We start from the raw sequence: 20,604 nt of genomic DNA on the forward strand, positions 1-20,604 counted from the left end.
CAGTCTCAGGACTGAAGACCACACCAACATGTTTTCTGATTAAACTTTTTTGCCACATCGTGTCATCTTCTCTACTATACTGTAACCGTTCTTCCTATGTATGGTCTAAGGCTCATCGAACTATGTTACTTGGCAGTGCCGCATCACACATAAGTTGCTATCGTCCATTCTTCATAATTCACAGTTTTCCATATATGAAATCGAAGAGGTGGCAAAAGCATACGGGCATACAGTCACAATGCTGCCACCTTGCCACTGCTGTTTCAACCTAACAGCGTTAGTATATTTTCAAATTGAGCTTTAGGTCGCTGGATATAATGAAAAATAAGTTGTCTGCAGCCGAGGCACTCAGAAGTTGTAAGGAAAGTCACTTCTGAAGATTGGAAGAAAGCCGTCAGTTATACGCAGCTCATCATGGAAAAAATGTGATGAAACGGAATATTTTTTTAAAAAATCTCCTTGTAGGAAATGACGCGTCATTAAATGACAGTGGCAGTGGCACTACCAGTATGGGTCATAGCGACGAGGGTTGTGCCAATAGCTCTTCCTTAGTAGTGTTCTTCTCTGTAAGAAAGCCTGGTTAGCACATTGTTAATCAGTCGCGTCAAGAAAACGTCAGAGATCAGTTTCCATATTGTCATAAATAAATAGATTCACAGAAGGATTCAGCTGAATGTTTGGCATGGGCAGTTAAAGTAGCTGCATAGCAAAATTGTACTTTCAGAAGTTTTTACTATTAATACAAAGCAGCTGAGTCCGAGTGACGTTCGTTTCAGGAACTCAGTGTTACAATTAATCGCATAAAAGAAGTCCCTCTCACTGTTTGCGCTATAATTGTTGCAGTAATGAGACTGTGTGTTTCGTTATCACTATTTTCCTCTTTTTCCAACCCGATAAGTTACCTCCCGTCGATTAACATGCGAAACTTTTTTTTATGTTATAAACAAATAGAAAGTCTGATGAGAAAACATAGAAGCAGGTAAATTATTTACTAGTGCTCTGTTTTTCTCACCGAAACCAAACGGACGACTGCTGACGCTGTGACGCGAAAATGAAGCATCGTACGTCACATTTAAATCAATTTATCTCTTGCTGCAGATCTTCGGGAGAGTTCCGGTCTGGAGCAGATGAGAACTTGCTCTGTACCTAAGGCTTAGTTCGCATAATGTGTTCATCTAAATTCAATAACCGTAAAGTTTCACGCATGTCGAAAATTCGGTAGCATAGACAGGCAATGTGCTGTATTTTCCTAAACTTTCCGTGTATCGCCTGAAAAATAGCTGATGCAAAAAAAATTAAACGAAAACATACGGCAGCTCTTCTAGAAGACAGATTCGTCAGTTTCATCTTTGTACATCGAATAGTTTGCGAATCTGAGCGGGTTGAATGAAATGTAAAATTACGTGTGTTCTCTGCGATGCGTTGCTACATATTCCTGCTGAAGAGTCGATCCGAAAGTAATTTTCAACAGACTATAGCTACGCTGCTCAGCATTAACATTACTACATCAGGGCGGAACGTAAATAACGACATTTTATTTGCTATGATTGTTTGATGTTTCCTTAGTTCCTTTTACATGATTTTTATTATTATTATTATTATTATTATTATTATTATTAGTAGTAGTAGTAGTAGTAGTAATAGTAGTAATGTCTTTTTGACGCAACTACACAATGAAAATTTTCACGAACAAAGAGTCCTTGCGATGGTAAAGAAGGTAACAACTGACGAAAGTAAAATAAGTAATGAGTCACTGATCATCTTGGCCACAAAAAAATAACAAGCCGAGATGTAGAACATGTAGTTGTCGTGATCTTCAGTCCGAGGACTGATGTGATACAGCACTCCATGCTAGTCTATCCCGTGACATCTTTCTTCATCTTTCTATAACTTCGGCTACCTACATCTATTTGAACCTGCTTATTAAACTCATTCCTCGATCACCCGAATCAGTTCTTATCCCCCACTCCACACACACACACACCACCACACACACACATACCACAGACCACATTACCAATGTGACGAATGTCTGAAGGCGTCTCCTGTCAAACGATATTTCCCTTCAGTGAGGTTCTACATCTACGTGATTACTCTTCTATTCACAATAAAGTGTCTGGCAGAGGGTTCAATGAATCACCTTCAAGCTGTCTCTCTAATGTTCCACTCTATAACGGCAAGCGGAAAAAACGAGCACTTAAATTTTTCTATGCGAGCCCCGATTTCTCTTATTTTATCGTGATGATCATTTCTCCCTATGTAGGTGGATGCCAACAGAATGTTTTCGCAATCGGAGGAGAAAACAGGTGATTGAAATTTCATGAGAAGATCCCAGTCGCAACGAAAATCGTCTTTGTTTTAATGATTGACACTCCAATTCACGTATCATGTCTGTGACACTATCTCCCCTATTTCGCGATAATACAAAACGAACTGCCCTTCACTGAATTTTTTCGATGTCATCCTTCAGTCTCCCCTGATGCGGATCCCACACCGTACAGCAATACTCCAGAATTGGGTGGACAAGCGATGTGTAAGCAGTCTCTTTAGTAGACTTGTTGCACCTTCTGTGTTCTACCAATGAATCGCAGTCTTTGGTTTGGTCTACCCACAATATTATCTATGTGATCGTTCCAATTTAGGTTATTTGTAATTGTAATCCCTAAGTATTTAGTTGAATTTACAGCCTTCAGATTTGTGTGACTTATCGCGTAATCGAAATTTAGCTGATTTCTTTTAGCACTCATGTGAATAACTTCACACTTTTCCTTATTCAGGGTCAGTTGCTCCGTTTTGCACCACACAGATATCTTATCTAAATCATTTTGCAAGTCGTTTTCATCATCTGATGACTTTACAAAACGGTAAATGACAGCACCATCTGCAAACAATCTAAGACGGCTACTCAGATGGTCTCCTATGTCGTTAATATAGATCAGGAACAATAGTGGGCCTATAACACTTCTTTGGGAACGCCGGATATTACTTCTGTTTTACTCGAAGTCTTTCCGTCGATTACTACGAACTGTGACCTTTCCGGTAGGAAATCACGAATCCAGTCACACAACTGAGGCGATACTCCGTAGGTACGCAGTTTGGTTAGAAGACGCTTGTGAGGAACGGTGTCGAAAGCCTTCTGGATATATAAAAATATGGAATAAATTTCATATCCCCAGACGATAGCACTTATTACTTCATGAGTATAAAGAGCTAGTTGTGTTTCACAAGAACGATATTTTCTGAAACCGTGCTGACTATTTGTCAATAAATCGTTTTCTTCGAAGTACTTCATAATGTTCGAATACAGTATACGTTCCAAACCCCTGCTGCAAATCGACGTTAGTGATATAGGCCTGTAATTCAGCGGATTACTCCTACTTCCTTTTTGGGTATTGGTGTGACTTGAGCAATTTTCCAGGTACTGATCTTTCTGTGAGCGAGTGGTTGTAAATAACTGCTAAATATGGAGCTATTTTATCAGCAATCTCTGAGAGGAACCTGACTGGTATACAATCTGGACCGGAGGCCTTTATTAAGTGATATAAGCTGCTTCGTTACTCAGAGGATATCTACTTCTGTATTTCTCACCTTGACAGTTGTTCTTGATTAAAAATCAGGAATATTTACTTCATCTTCTTTGGTGAAGGAGTTTCGGAAAACCGTTTTTAATAACTCTGCTTTAGTGGCACTGTCATCAGTGACTTCACCGTTGTTATCGCGCAGTGAAAGTACTGATTTCGTCTTGCCACTGGTGTGCTTTATGTATGACCAGATCTCTTTGGGTTTTCTGTCAGATTTCGTGGCAGGATTTCGTTGTGGAAATTATTAAAAGCATCTCGCATTGAAGTACGCGCCATATTTGGAACTTGTGTAAAACTTTCCAAACTTGGGGATTTTGCAATCTTCTAAATATGGCATCCATTTTTCGTTGCTTCTGCGACAACGAACTGACCCGTTTTGTGTACGCTGCGGGAACAGTACCATCACTTATTAATTTATGTGGTATATATCTCTCAATTGCTGTCGAAACTATCTCTTTGAAAACATACCACAACTTTTCTTCACTTACGTGATCAGATCGGAAGGAGTGAAGACTTTCTCTTAAAAAGGTGTTAATAGCATTTTTATCAGTTTTTTTAAATACATATACTGTGCGTTTCTTTTTGATGGTTTTAGGTGTTACGGTATTAAGCCTAGCAGCAACTGCCTTGTTTTCGCTAATTCCTGTATTCGTCACAATACTCACTATTTGGCCAGGATTATTTGTTGCTAAAAGGTCAAGTATGTTTTCGCTACCATTTACGCTTCGAGTTGGCTCGTGAACTAATTGTTCAAAATAATTTTCTGAGAACGCATTCAGTACAATTTCTGATGACGTTTTATGCCTGCTGCTGGCTTTAAACGCATAATTTTTCCAGCATATCTAGGGTAGATTAAAGTCACCACCGACTATAATTGTATGAGCGGGGTACTTATTTGAAATGAGACTCAAGTTTTCTTTGCACTGTTCAGCAACTATATCTTCTGAGTCGGGGGGGGGGGGGGGTCGATAAAACTATCCAATTAATAGTTTAGTCCGATTGTCAGGTATAACCTCTACCCATACTGTTTCACACGAACTATCTACTTCAATTTCGCTACAAGGCAAACTACCTCTGACAGCAATACATACTCCACCAACAACTGTATTTAATCTATTCTTTCTGAACACTGTTAGATTGTTTGAAAAAAATTCGGCTGAACTTATTTCCAGCTTTAGCCAGATTTCTGTACCTAAAACTATTTGAGCTTCAGTGCTTTCTGTTAGGGCTTGTAGCTCTGGTTCTTCTCCAACACAGCTACAACAGAATGAGATTTTCACACTGCAGTTGAGTGTGCGTTGATATGAAACTTCCTGGCAGATTAAAACTGTGTGCCGGACCGAGACTCTAACTCACGACCTTTGCCTTTCGCGGGGAAGTGCTCCACCATCCGAGCTACCCAAGCACGACTCACGCCCCGTCCTCACAGCTTTACTTCCGCCAGTGCCTCGTTTCCTTTCTTCCAGGAGTTCTAGTTCTGCAAGGTTCGCAGGAGAGCTTCTGTGAAGTCGGGAAAGTAGGAGACGAGGTACTGGCGGAAGTAAAGCTGTGAGGACGGGGCGTGAGTCGTGCTTGGGTAGCTCAGATTGTAGAGCACTTGCCCGCGAAAGGCAAAGGTCCCGAGTTCGAATCTCGGTCCGGCACACAGTTTTAATCTGCCAGGAAGTTTCAAAGCTACAACAATTTACAACTACAATACCAATCGTTTCTACAACTACCTTACTGTGTTTTCCTTGTCCACTTTTAGACGGACGTCCCTTCTGTGGTTCCCTGAGACCCTCCAACCTAAAAAATCGCCCAGTCCCTTCCACACAGCCCCGCTACCAGTGTAGCCGCCTCCTGTCTGTAGTGGACTCCCTACCTATTAAGCGGAAACTGGAAACCCACCACCCAATGGCGCAAGTCAAACAAGTCAAAGAATCTGCAGCCTACACGGTCACGGAACTGCCTGAGCCTCTGATTCAGACCCTCCACTCGGCTCTGCATCAAAGGACCACAGTCGGTTCTATCGACGATGCTGCAGACTGTGAGCTCCACCTTAATCTCAGAAGCAAGACTGGCAGTCTTTACCATTTCCGCTAGCCGCCCGAAACCAGACAGAATCTGCTCTGATCCAAAGCGACACACGTCATTGGTACTGACATGATCCACCACGTGCAGATGGCTGCACCCTGTACTCTTCATGGCATCCGGAAGCACCCTTTCCACATCCGGAATGACTCCCCCTGGGATGCACATGAAGTGCACACTGGCTTCCTTCCCCTCCTTGGCAACCATGTTCCTAAGGGCCCCATAACGCGCCTAACGTTGGAGCTCCCAACTACCAGCAACACCACCCTCTGTGAATTCCCAGATCTTGCGGGCCGAGAAGCTTCCTCTGGAACAAGGGTGGATGACTGCATCCAGCTCAGAGACATCGTCAGCCACAGATAACGCCCGAAACCTGTCCGTCAAACGAACCGGGGAGGCGCTACGATCGGCCCCCTGGAAAGTTTTTCACTGCCCCCCACTCGACCACAGGTGAGGGGTCAGCCTCAGTGCAGGCAGTACCCGGGGCAGCCACAGCATTGGACCGATCGGAGGACACGTGGACTTTGCTCGACGTCCCTCGCATCCCCACGTTCGATCCACCACAGTGATGCCCCTTGGCAGCAGCCTCAAGCTGCGTGATGGAAGCCAAAGCAGCCTGGAGCTGTGAGCGAAGGGCTGCCAACTCAGCTCGCATCTGTACACAACAATCACAGTTCCTATCCATTACTGCAGTCGCTCCTGTTTTATTCTCATAAAATTATGTAACGAGCGAAAGGTGTAATCGCCTTATTAGTAGCAGGAACTCGTGGCACTGCTCTCGCTGACGGTCTAACCGACACTGTGCTGTTCTAACCAAACAAACAAAAGCCTGTATGATACGAGGGTCGATACAAGCGTTGATAAGAACGGTGGTACTGTACACTACAATGTTATTGAAATAAAAGGTTGTGCCTAGTAAGCACCCAAACACGCAAGAAATTACAAAAATAAACTAGTAACTACCCAGATAACTGAAAATAAGTCGCTCCTCTTTGAGGCTCGAAAAAATATGTAACAAGCGAACGGTGTATTCGCCTTATTAGTAGCAGGAGCTCACGACGCTGCTGTCGCTGACGGTCTAACCGAAACTGAGCCTTAAACTGCTTTTCTCCCCAATTCGATCTAGTATATCTTCATTAGTTACTCGATTTACCCATTTAATCTTCAGAATTCTTCTGTAGCACCACATTTCAAAAGCTTCTACTCTCTCCCCATACGAACTTCTTGTTGCTCATGTCACAATACACAACAGCCAAGAAAAATACCTCCAGGGTAGACTTCCTACCACTTAAAATTACATTAGATGTCAACAAAGTCCTCTTTTTCAGAAATCATTGTATTGTTATAGCTAGTCTGCATTTTAGTGCCAAAATAGCAAAACTAGTCTATGGTTTCTAGTGTCTCAATTTCTAGCCTATTTTCCTCATCATTGCATAATGTAATCCGGCTACATTCCATTAACCTTATTTTAGTTTTGTTGAAGTTCACCTTATAACTTCTTTTCAAGATGCATTTCTTTCTGTTCAGCTATTCTTGCAACTCCTTTCTCGTCTCTGACAGAACTACGTCATCGCCACTTCTCAAAGATTTCATTTCTTCTCTCTACACTCTAACCCCATTCTCAAATTCTTCTTTGATTTCCTTTACTGCTTTCCAGGTTACAGATTGAAGTAAGTCAGTGATAGGCTACAATCCTGCATCTTTCCTTTCTCAGTCATTGCTTCGCTTTCATGTCTTTCGACTGTTGTAACTGGTCTGATTTCTATATAAGCTGTAAATAACCTTACGTTCTACGTATTTTACCCCTACTACCTGTATAATTTCAAATGGTATATTCCAGTGCACATTGTCAACAACTTTTTCTAAAATGGTTCAAATGGCTCTGAGCACTATGGGACTTAACTTCTGAGGTCATCAGTCCCCTAGAACATAGAACTACTTAAACCTAACTAACCTAAGGACACCACACACATCCATGCCCGAGGCAGGCTTCGAACCTCCGGCCGTAGCAGCAGCGCGGTTCCGGACTGAAGCGCCTATAACCGCTCGGCCACACTGGCCGGCGAAGTTTGATGGTATTCCGCCTGTTTCACATGTCTTTCACATCAGGTGTGACACATCACCAGGTTAAATAATAAGCTACTTAGTCCACTCACCAATAGCCTACTATTTAAAAAAATGCGGCTCCCTCCACTCACTTTTTCCTCCTTTCCCCAGAGCATCCATCACCACACAAAATAGCACACAAACCTCCACAACAAAACAAATCAGTGTCAAAATGCATGCGGATGCCACAAAGCAAACAAAATACTGAAAAAGATACTGCGACAGGTGGTGACACTGTACCATATACAGTAAACATAGATAAGCAACACAGGGGTTAGAAAAACATACACTGGAAGCGGTTTTCATGTGAAATGTGCTCGCAAAGGCCAAAAATTGGAGATCCTGGGGCACGCAGGCCAATGTGATACAATTCCAGGGCGATACATAGGTGATAACAAGACCTAAAAAAATTGTAAACAGAACCCGACAGCAATTTAGCCTCACGAAATTTGCGCTCCAGAAAGTTGTTTCTCACCTAAGAGTAGGAGAATAACGAAAAAGCTGTAATACAGTAATATATCTAAAAACACATTTATTATATGCGTGCAACACACATATATTACAGGTCACTGAAGATGCTCTGCAACAGAAACGCATATACCATAAAAACAACAAACCACTTATTTAGTTGCGCAGACGGATCACATCTTTAAGAAGATAATTATAATTTACTTGTTGTGCACATACATATATCTTGATCACTCCAAATAACGGTTTCCCCAGAAGCAAAATAAAAAAATTTCTGAAATAAATCTTACTTAGCTATCATGTTGACATTAATCAGGATGATTGCCCTTCTTGTAACTGTGTGTTACGAACATATGAACAGCAGTACGTCTTTTTTAAATAGGGCCCTATATTTTTTTATTCGATAATCCACTTCGTCTCATGAAGACCAGTTCAAAAACGCATCGCTGTGTATCATACACGTAAACATGATTTTGTTAAAAACGTAACATAAAATTAACTTTTGACCTTCCTGTACTAGTGTAGGAACCCAGGGTAACGTAACTCGTCTACTTGTTGGAGTTGCCAGCAAGTAAATAGAAACCCAAGGACATCCTCTGCTTGGATAGCATTGCGCCTACCCCAACAACAATACAATCAAAGTTATGATGAGATAATTTTTAATGAAGGACTGCCTTTACTATACAGAATATAACGTTTGAAAATACTACAGTACTGTACTACGTGTGCCCATATGGTAAACAAAAATACATTATTGCAATTAGTGTTCCGCTAGCTTCCATTCTCCACAGATGAATAGCATTTGTACCTTTCTTTCCTTGGTGTGCACTGTAGTCACACAGACCTTCATCTGATGACAACTGAATGGATGAGCAGTGGGCATTTTCCTTGTATGACGACTGGGACGCGGTTACAACAGGAGGAGGCGTGTATGAATTCTTCCTAAGTTTGAGGGAAAGACTTCAAATTAAGTACATTCAACCATCCAGGGATATGATCCATTTTTTACAAGACGTGAGCTTATCCCACGTATCTTAATAGCATGGTACAACAGCTTAACGGTAAGTCTGATTGTAGAGTAATTTGAACTCTTTTCGCCCCTGTGTCCATTTCAGAGACTTTGCTGAGTGGAGGACTGTACATAATACAGTATAGTACGGGACGAATCACTGTACCACATGTTAATACAAATTTCTGAGAAGGTATCCAGCAGAGAGATGGAGATTTACCTTCAAAGGAAAGAGAAGACAATGATTAAGTGACCAAAAGGAATAAATTATATAAAAATGTAAGTGAAGACATGTAATAGGTGATCAGGACCGCCAGGAGTTACAACTTTTGTGTACCCTGGGTATCCTCTACGACATGTTGCATTAGAGCAAATATGTTTCTTTTCTGGAGTCATGAAATCAACGTCAGTGCCAGAAGACGTATAGTAAAGACATAGACACAAAGTGGGACTCTGAAACTTAGAATATGTTCTAAAACTATTGAAAATCAGTGCAAATTTTTAAGGGAATCCAGAAATTGCATTATTTCGGCTCTACAACCTGGTAGAGATCTGAATTCTAGAAACGCTGTACTAGTGCCGGCAGCCGCAAACCTAATGCTATCTACATTCTAAAACGAAAAAACGAAACATCACAATGGAATTATCTGAAATCGATAGATGTGACGTACAAACAAACAAATGATTACAGCTTCAGAAAAATTGGGTAATTTATACAAGGGAACGAGCTTCACAACTTGTACAAGCCAAGAATGCGTTCGTCCACCTCGGATCATTATGCAAGTAGTTATTCGGCTTACCATTGGTTGACAGAGTTGTTGGACTCCTCCTGAGGAATATCGTGCCAAGTTCTGTCCAACTGGTGCGTTATATCTTCCAAATCACGGGGTGGCTTGAGAGCCCTACACATAGTGCTGCAAACGTTCCAGTGGGGCAGATCGGGCGATTATGCCCACAAAAGCATGGTTTGGTAACACGAAGACCAGCAGTAGAAACTCTTCCTATGTACGGACGGGCATTATCTTGATGAACTGCAAGCCCAAGATGACTTGCCATGAAGGGCAACAAAACAGACATTGAATATCGTAGACGTAGCGCTGTGCTGTAACACTGCCGCGGATGACAGCCAAAGGGGTCCTGCTATGAAAAGACATAGCACCCCAGACCATCACCCTGGGCCGGCCGCTGTGACCGAGCGTTTCTCGGCGCTTCAGTCTGGAACCGCGCTGCTATTGCGGTCGCAGGTTCGAATCCTGCCTCGGGCATGGATGTGTGTGATGTCCTTAGGTTAGTTAGGTTTAAGTACACTCATGCTCATAAATTAAGGATAATTGTAGAATGTGGTGCCACACAACGTGAAACTACACAAAACGAGCGCTAATAGCATAGGCGCATAGGGAACACACACGACACAGATCCGTAAGTACACGGTATTGGTCATAAGTTGAGAAAACCGTCCCTACACACATGTGCTACAAAACGCCCCTTTCTCCTGCGCTTGTACCCCGACATCAATATGGCATATGATCACCATGCACACGTACACAGGCCGCACAACGGGTTGGCATACTCTGGATCAGATGGTCGAGCAGCTGCTGAGGTATAGCCTCCCATTCTTGCACCAGTGCTTGTCGGAGCTCCTGAAGTGTCCTACGGATTTGAAGATGTGCAGCGATACGTCGACCGAGAGCATCCCAGACGTGCTCAATGGGGTTTACTCGTAGATCTGGAGAACAGGCAGGCCACTACATTCGTCTGATATCTTCTGTTTCAAGGTATTCCTCCACGATGGCAGCTCGGTGGGGCCGTGCATTATCATCCATCAGGAGGAAGGTGGGACCCACTGCACCCCTGAAAAGGCAGACATACTGGTTCAAAATGACGTCCCGATACACTTGACCTGTTACAGTTCCTCTGTCAAAGACGTGCAGGGTTGTACGTGCACCAATCATAATTCCACCCCACACCATCAAACCACGACCTCCATACAGGTCCCTTTCAAGGACATTAAGGGGTTGGTATCTGGTTCCTGGTTCACGCCAGATGAAAACCCGGCGAGAATCACTGTTCAGACTATACCTGGACTCGTCCGTGGACATAACCTGGGACCACTGTTCCAATGACCATGTACTGTGTTCTTGACACCAGGCTTTAAGGGCTGTCCTGTGAACAAGGGTCAGTGGAATGCACCTTGCAGGTCTCCAGGCGAATGTACCATGTCTGTTCAGTAGTCTGTAGACTGTGTGTCTGGAGATAAATGTTCCAGTGGCTGCGGTAAGGTCCCGAGTAAGGCTACCTGCAGTGCTCCGTGGCCGTTTGCGGGCACTGATGGTGAGATGTCAGTCTTCGTGTGGTGTTGTACGCTGTGGACGTACCGTACTGTAGCACCTGGAAACGTTTCCAGTCTGCTGGAATCGTTGCCATAATCTTGAGATCACACTTTGTGGCACATGGAGGACCCGTGCTACGACTTGCTGTGTTTGGCCAGCCTCCAGTCGCCCTAGTATTCTACCCCTCATAACGTCATACGTGTTCTTTGAACCATTTTCAACACACAGTCACCATTAGCACGTCTGAAAACGTTTGCGCACTTACTCGCCGCACCGAATTCTCTGACATACACCAACACACCTCTGCATATGTGGACTGTTGCCAGCGCCGTCGTGCGACGACCGCAGGTCAGATGCACCGCATAGTCATACCCCGAGGTGACTTAAACCAGCAAAACGCCCACCACAGCGTTGTTTCACTATGTATCGGCATTATCCTTAATTTATGAGCATGAGTGTAGTTCTAAGTTCTACGGGACTGATTACCTCAGATGTTAAGTCCCATAGTGCTTAGAGCCATTTGAAACATCACTCCTGGCTGTTGGGGCTGTATAGTGGGCGACAGTCAGGATGGAACGTATTGCTGTCCAGGACGTCTCCAGACACGTCTTCGCTGGTCATCGGGGCTCAGTTCGAAGCGGGTCTCACCACTGAAGACAGTTATACTCCAGTCAATGAGATTCCAGTCCGAGTAAGTGTCTGGAGACAGTGGGATACCAACCTGAGTGTTGCCTGCCATACCGCCCGACAGCCAGGAGGGATGATCTGGGGTGCCACATCTTTTCATAGCAGAGCCCCTGTGGTTGTCATCCGCGGTATCCTTACGGCACTGCGGTATGTTGACGATATTCTATGTCCATTTTTTCCCTTAATGGCAACCAACCTCGGCCTACACATCAGCAAGTTAATGCCCCGCCAGCACACTGCTAGAGTTTCTACTGCTTATAATCGCGCTTGCGAAACCCTACCTTGGCCAGCAAGGTCGCCAGATCTAACCGCAATTGAGAACGTTTGGAGCAGTATGGGCAGGGATCACCAACCAGATAGGGATTTTGAGGCGCCAGAGATGGACCAACGCGTTATTGACTTGCTTATCTGTGGAGCTCTTTCTCTTGTTCTGAAGTTGTAATCACTTGTTAGTGTTGTTAAAACTGGTAAAAGTATGTAATCTAGGATGCAAGAAGAAGAAGATTTAATGATATGAGTCAGTTAGCGGGTAAAATATTTTTTATGGACATGTAACAAACAAGTCTTCTCGAATTACGCGTGAAGCGATTTCTTCCTTTTATTTTGTTGTTTTCGCTAATACCTCCACAACTACTTCTTAGTCTGCTCTTTATAACCCGCACTGCGTTCTCTTGTTTCTAATTACTAGGTCAAAGGGCATATTCCTAATGTTATTGAAAGTTGCGGCGGCGCGATTCTTTCCGTCCCTTTACGACGAACGTGCACCAACCTGTGAACATTATCTCAGAATATCATCAGTAGGGAAGCCGAGCGAAACCTACTGTACTTCGACGTGAACCAGGCTGCAATTAAAGTCACTAATCTACGTTTCGGGAGAAAGTTTTCACACGAAATGAAAGGTTGGAAATTTTGTCCTCAGTTAATATATTCTGAAACTTATGTGAACAAGTATCACTGCCAAGCCCGTGCTAGTCTTAACACAGTCACTCACAATCCCTTTCACTCACGTTAGCAAGTTTATGGTGTTGCATTTCCCGAAAACGTAATAGCTACAAGAATACTGATTGTTTTTGATTGATAATGCTCGCCAAATATTAAGTCTGTCGGTACCACATGTAGTCACAGTTTTTAGCCACTGACCTGCTCAATACGCGACGCGGAATATATGTCTTTTCTCGTCACAAAACTTACTTAAAATTTCCGAAATTTCTACACGCCCATCGGAATAATTATGCCGTCACTGTACCACACTTTCGATGTATGAAACACTGTTAGATCCGGCAACTTCTCATTTCCAACGGAACTACTACTACACACGTCCGAACTGTTTCATGGCAAGGCTCACACTCTTATCCAGAATACTCTAAGTCTTCTCTACCAGCAGAGAAAGGCGCGCGAAGAATACTGCGTTACCATTGGTCAGTTTACTCAACAGCCAATAGCAAAACAACACTCTCCCGCGTCAGTCCGCGCTTTTCATCAATAACCAATCGCAAAATAGTAAACCTAACGACTGCACGTTTTACCGACGTAATTATCTAATATGCTGAAGTTTTGTTTATTCATAATGTTATTTACTATTGTTATTTATACCTGAATTAACTTTCTCTTTACCATAAACTTACTTTACAAATCTATGCTACAAAAATCCCCTTTGTCCATATCCATACTTCTTCGAAATGTTCCCGCACTAAATCCTAGTACATAACTCGTTAAACAATTATCTTCATATTAACCTTAAACCACACTCACGCGTCATTCATACTGCTAAAACACGTTTATAATATTTTACATACAAAAAAAGACGTAATAACACTCTATGAAAATACTAGAATAGTTTATGAAAAAGATTCTATTACTTTAGTGCACTCTAGTGGGCACAATCGAAACTAAAATCACAGTCCCCCTATCCAATATTGTCCTCTATCGGCTGATACATGAACTACGTGCGCGTCCAGTTTCGCATCACCATCTGTCACTATCCAGCTCTGAGACACATCTCCCACGTAACCGCCTCCAAGGCAGGATCGGTATACGGCGCTACGCCTCGAAGTGTCTGCACGAAATTGGTGCTGTATACGCCTGCAAATCTCAGTAGTATGCTCCTCCTCTGCACTCTGTGTAGGATTTGTTTAGTTGTAAAGAGTCTTGCCGCGAGGTCTCACACACCTGCAGCCGGCTGCAGGGCAGCTGTTGAGAGAGTGACACTTGCCGGCAGGGCTTGGAGCTGAAGGGCCAGATGGTGCCGTGTCCAGAGTCGGGGTCGCTGCTGTTCGTGGGCTCGCCCGACCTGGACGGGCTCGAGGGCCTCACCAGCCACGGGCTCTTCATCTCGGACATCCCGCTACACGACGCCACGAGGGACGTCATCCTGGTGGGCGAGCAGGCGCGAGCGCAGGTGAGCGGGCGGCCTCGTTTGTTCTCCTCGCTGGTCTGGCACTGTGCTCCGCTTCCCTGTAACCCACAGCCGTCTCTTCACCTCACCTTCACCTCAACAGCTGCCCTACCCAACTCCAGGCCTCCTCATTTACTGTTGTCACTGGCTAGATGAACAGATACGAGGTGCGACAATAAAGTAATGAGACTGATGTGAAAAAAAAAGTTGCTTACCGTTTTAGTCAAGTTTAGTGTTGTCTCCTTCAAAGTAGTTCCCTTCTGATTGCACACACTTTTTCCAGCGCTTCTGCCATTGATGGTAACATTTCTGGAAGTCATCTTCTGTGATATGGCTCTGAGCACTATGCGACTTAACTTCTGAGGTCATCAGTCGCCCAGAACTTAGAACTAATTAAACCTAACCTAAGGACATCACACACATCCATGCCCGTGGCAGGATTCGAACCTGCGACCGTAACGGTCGCTCGGCTCCAGACTGTAGCGCCTAGAACCGCACGGCCACTCCGGCCGGCGTTCTGTGATATCCTCCAAGACCCTCGTCACAGCTTTTTGGACGTCTTGTGTTGTTTGAAAATGGTGTCCCTTGGCCGCTGTTTTGACTCTTAGAAAAAAGTCGCACGGAGCGATATGTGGTGAATAAGGTGGCTGTGGTACTACTGAAATTTGTTTTGAGGTTAAAAATTGCTGTACCGACAGAACAGTATGGGATGGCGCATTATCGTGATGCAGAATCCAATTATCAGCAATGTTGGCACAGGCACGAAGAACTCTTTTACGAAGTCTTTCTAAAATTCCTTTGAAGTAATATTGGTTAGCTGTTTGTCCAGGAGGCACCCACTCTTTATGAACAATTCCCTTGGAATCAAAGAACCACACAAGTATTCATCTCACTTTTGACTTTGACATACGAGCTTTTTTAGTCTGGGTGACCTCTTTGAGCACCATTGCGAACTTTGGCATTTTGTCTCTGGATCGTACTGAAAAAAACAACTTTCATCACCAGTGATAACACGGCTCAACAATTGTGGATTGATTTCCGTCTGCTCTAACAGATCGGCTGCCACATTTTTCCGTGTTTCTCGCTGTTGTGGTGTGAGATTTTTGGGGACAATTTTTGCACAAATCTTTCTCATACCAAGATCTTCAGTTATTATTAGACGAACCCTTTCTCGATTGATGTTCAGTTATTGTGCAATCATTTTTAGGGATAAATTTCGATCAGATCGTACGAGTTCACCCACCATGGCCAAGTTGACATCGGTCAGTGAGGTTGATGGTCGTCCACTGCGGTCTTCATCGTAATATTCGTTCTAACTTCACTAAACATTTTATGCCAACGAAAAACTTGAACTCTTGACATAACCTCCTCTCCAAAAGCCTTCTGAAGCTTACCGTAAGTTGTCGTCGCGTTTTCACCCAATTTAAAGCAAAAAGAAATAGCATACCGTTGCGCAGTATTATGCGGTTCCGTTTCCGTGACGAGAGACACAAACACGTGTTAACTTATTACAGCACAACTCACGACTGAGCAGTTGCATCGATGTGCCGCTTGGACTAGAAGCAGCTTATAGACCAAGGTCAAAGATATTGTGCCTACGCAAGCCTGCAGGGATGACACATCTTGCAAAGAAAATCAGTCTCATTACTTTACTGTCGCACCTAATGTACCTTTTGTTCCATAGCTCCATAGTGAAATGATCCTCAATGATGTATTGGGTCGTCACTTAAGTTCGTGCCGTTATTACAATGTTACCATTTTATTTCTGTTGTTAATATGCACTGTGTTACATTACAGCACACAATAACAAGCCTGATACACTAGTTATTGATGTGATCTCCATCTTCGTCTATGACCGCCTGCTAGCGTTGAGGCAGGAGTTCTGTGCTTTATCTGCGTAACTGTTGGGGTTTCGAGTTGAAGAAATCTTCTAGCCAGTTCCTAAGAGAAGCTTCATCATGAAATACTGTAATTGGTTTACAAAACTTTTTATTTTATTTTGGGAACTAAAACTTTAACTGAACTGGTTTGCTAGTTTTTGACTTTGTGTGTGTGTTTCTGTTGTATCCCTGGACAATGCAATGTAATTACGAAAACGCTAGCTGGTAAAAAGAGTCGTCAAATGTTTGAAACTGCGCAACTGTAGTTTAATTAACTTGTACGAAAATAATCAGAAAAGATAAAACTGTATACTAAATAAGTTGTCCAATGAAATGTGGTATTGCGTAGTGCTGTGAATGGTGCTAAATGCGTGACGTCACAGTACACGACTTGCAGTTCCAACACTCAAAGTCTAAAGAACAAAAATGTTACACAAAATTGCAAATCGTATTTTGAAACAATAAATAACCAAATTGCTTTTCCAGAAAAGCCCTGTGAATTTCCGTGTGCAAACTGACTACTGACTAAATAAAATTCCAAACACTAGATGACACAAACGCAAATAAAGCACTCCACTGTAAGCATAAGAAATGAACTCAGAACTGACCTTCACCTAAACTGAGCCTGATATTAATTTTCAAAAGGAAAGCTTAACTGTGAATGACTTTATTGTCCTGACTGTAATGTAAATCTGGCCCTAAGAAATTTTCATAGCTTGCCTGTGGTAACAGAAACTCGTTACTGCTTTAAAATGGTCAACATTAAAAATACAGAACAGCAACAAACCAGCTAAAGACAAAGAAAGCCTTGCGGAGTGCAACGCAATGACATGCAACTATGCTAAGCCCATTTAGCTTTAGATTTACTTTTGTGCGACTGTGTTCCGCTCAATTCAATACAGCGACAATATTGTTGCAAAACCAAACTTTCGTGAAGAGACAGTGAAGAACATTCAGTTTACTGAAAGATTTAAAAGACACTAACACTCAAAAACTGCACTGAAACTGCATTGAACCTCTGATACCTTAACTGTTGTCATCATTTTTACAAAAATCACTTACACAAATATACATCCCCACCCCCACCCACCCCTGAATGATGGACCTTGCCGCAGGTGGGGACGCTTGCATGCCTAAGCGATACAGATAGCCGTACCGTAGGTGCAATCACAACGCAGGGATGTCTGTTGAGAGGTCAGACGAACGTGTGGTTCCTGTAGATGGCGAGCAGCCTTTTCAGTAGTTGCAAGGGCTGACTGATCTGGCCTTGTAACATCAATCAAAAAGGGCTTTATGTGCTGGTACTGCGAACGGCTGAAAGCAAGGGGAAACTACAGCCGTAATCTTTCTCGGGGGCATGCAGCTCTACTGTATGGTTAAATTATGATGGCGTCCTCTTGGGTAAAACATAGTCCCCCATTCGGATCTCTGGGTGGAGACTACTCAGGAGGAACAAAACTGGCATTCTACGGATCGGAGGGTGGAATATCAGATCCCTTAATAGGGCAGGTAGGTTAGAAAATTTAGAAAGGGAAATGGATAGATCAAAGTTGGATATAGTGGAAATTAGTGAAGTTCGGTGGCAGGAGGAACAAGATTACCGGCCAGCTGAATACAGGGTTATAAATACAAAATCAAATAAGGGTAATGCAGGAGTAGGTTTAATAATGAATAAAAAAAATAGGAGCGCGGATAAGCTTCTACGAACAGAATAGTTAACGCATTATTGTAGCCAAGATAGACACGAAGCCTACCCCTACGCCAGCAGTACAAGTTTATATGCCAACTAGTTCCGCAGGCGATGAAGAGATTGAAGAAATGTATGATGCGATAAAAGAAATTATTCAAATTGTTAAAGGAGACGAAAATTTAATAGTCATTCGGGACGGGAATTCGACGGTAGGAAAAGGAAGAGAAAGAAAAGTAGTAGGTGAATATGAACTGGAGGTAAGGAATCAAAAAAGAAGCCGCTTGGTACAATTCTGCACACAGCACAACTTCATCATAGTTGATACTTGGTTTAAGAATCATGGAAGAAGGTTGGATGCATGGAAGAGACCTGCAGACACTGGAAGGATTCAAATATGTTATATAATGGTAAGGCAGAGATTTAGGAACCAGGTTTTAAATTGTAAGACATTTCCAGGGGCAGATGTTGACTCTGACCACAATTTATTGGTTATAAACTGTAGTTTAAAATTGAAAAAACTGCAAACAGGTAGGTATTTAAGGAGATGAGAATAAACTGAAAGAACAAGAGGTTGTAGAGATATTCAGAGCCCTTGGGAACGATTGACAAGAGCAGGGGAAAGAAATACAGTAGAAGAAGAATGGGTAGCTTTGAGAGATGAAATAGTGAAAGCAGCAGAGGATCAAGTAGGTAAAAAGACGAGGTCTAGTAGAAATCCATGGGTAACAGAAGCGATATTGAATTTAATTGATGAAAGGAGAAAATATAAAAACGCCGTAAATGAAGCAGGCGAAAAAGCATAGAAACGTCTCAAAAATGAGATCGACAGGAAATGCAAACTGGCTAAGATGTGATGGCTAGAGGACAAATGTAAGGCCGTAGAAGTATATGTCACTAGGGTAAGATAGATACTGACTACAGGAAAATTAAAGATACCTTTGAAGAAAAGAGAACTACCTATATCAGTATCAAGAGCTCAGATGGAAAACCAGTCCTAAGCAAAGAAGGGGTAGCAGAAAGGTGAAAGGAGTATATAGAGGGTCTATACAAAGTCAATGTACTTGAGGGCCATATTATGGAACTGGAAGAGGAAGTAGATGTAGACGAAATGGGAGATATGATACTGCGTGAAGAATTTGACAGAGCACTGAAAGACCTAAGTCGAAACAAGGCCCCGGGATTAGACAACATTTCACTAGAACTACTGATAGCCTTGGGTAAGCCAGCCATGACAGAACTATCCCATCTGATGAGCAAGGTGTATGAGACAGGCGAAATACCCTCAGACTTCAAGAAGAATATAATAATTCCAATCCCAAAGAAAGCAGGTGTTGACAGGTGTGAAAACTGCCGAACTATCAGTTTAATAAGTCACGGTTGCAAAATACTAACAGGAATTCTGTACAGACGAATGGGAAAACTGGTAGAAGCCGATCTCGGGGAAGATCTGTTTTGATCCGTAGAAATGTTGGAACACGCGAGGCAAGACTGACCCTATAACTTATCTTAGAAGATAAGGAAAGGCAAACCTTCGTGTCTAGCATTTGTAGGCTTAGAAAAAGCTCTTGACAATGTTGACTGGAATACTCTCTTTCAAATTCTGAATGCGGCAGGGGTAAAACACAGGGAGCGAAACGCTGTTTACAATTTGTACAGAAACCAAATGGTAGTTACAAGAGTCGAGGGGCACGAAAGGGAAGCAGCGATTGAGAAGGGAGTGAGACAGGGTTGTAGCCTATCCTCAAAGCCTATCCCCGATGTTAATCAATCTGTATATTGAGGAAGCAGTAAAGGAAACAAAAGAAAAATTCGGAACAGGAATCAAAATCTATGGAGAAGAAATAAAAACTTTGAAGTTTGCTGACGACATAGTAATTCTGTCAGAGGTAGCAAGGGACCTGGAAGAGCAATTGAATGAAATGGACAGTGTCTTGAAAGGAGGATATAAAATGAACGTCAACAAAAGCAAAACAAAAATAATGGATGTAGTCGAATTAAATCAAATGATCCTACGGGAATTAGATTAACAAATGAGACATTAGAGTTTCGCTATTTGGGCAGCAAAATAACAGATGATGGCTGAAGTAGAGAGGATATAAAATGTAGACCGGCAATGGCAAGAAAAGCATTTCTGAAGAAGAGAAATTTATTAATAGCGAACATACATTTAAGTGTTAGTAAGTCGTTTCTGAAGGTATTTGTCTACAGAGTAGCCATGAACTGAAGTGAAACATGGACGATGAACAGTTTAGATAGAAACAGAATAGAAGCTTCCGAAATGTGGTGCTACAGAAGAATACTGAAGATTCGATGGGTAGATCACGTAACAAATGAGGAGATAGTGGCAACTATTTATTTACAGCTCATACAAAAGAGATACGTGTTTAA

General features: G+C 42.7%; 1 protein-coding gene across 1 annotated transcript in view; it reads left to right on the plus strand.

The window, feature by feature from the left end:
* LOC124709041 (head-specific guanylate cyclase-like) overlaps window positions 1-20,604 on the plus strand; it is a 162,632-nt gene that overhangs the window by 7,039 nt on the left and 134,989 nt on the right. Inside the window, exon 3 of the mRNA XM_047240686.1 lies at window positions 14,470-14,649. Coding sequence (XP_047096642.1) covers window positions 14,470-14,649 — 180 coding nt within the window. The remainder of the gene's footprint in view (window positions 1-14,469; window positions 14,650-20,604) is intronic.

This window comes from Schistocerca piceifrons, chromosome 7 (genome assembly GCF_021461385.2).
Source record: "Schistocerca piceifrons isolate TAMUIC-IGC-003096 chromosome 7, iqSchPice1.1, whole genome shotgun sequence".
Classification (NCBI taxonomy): domain Eukaryota; kingdom Metazoa; phylum Arthropoda; class Insecta; order Orthoptera; family Acrididae; genus Schistocerca; species Schistocerca piceifrons.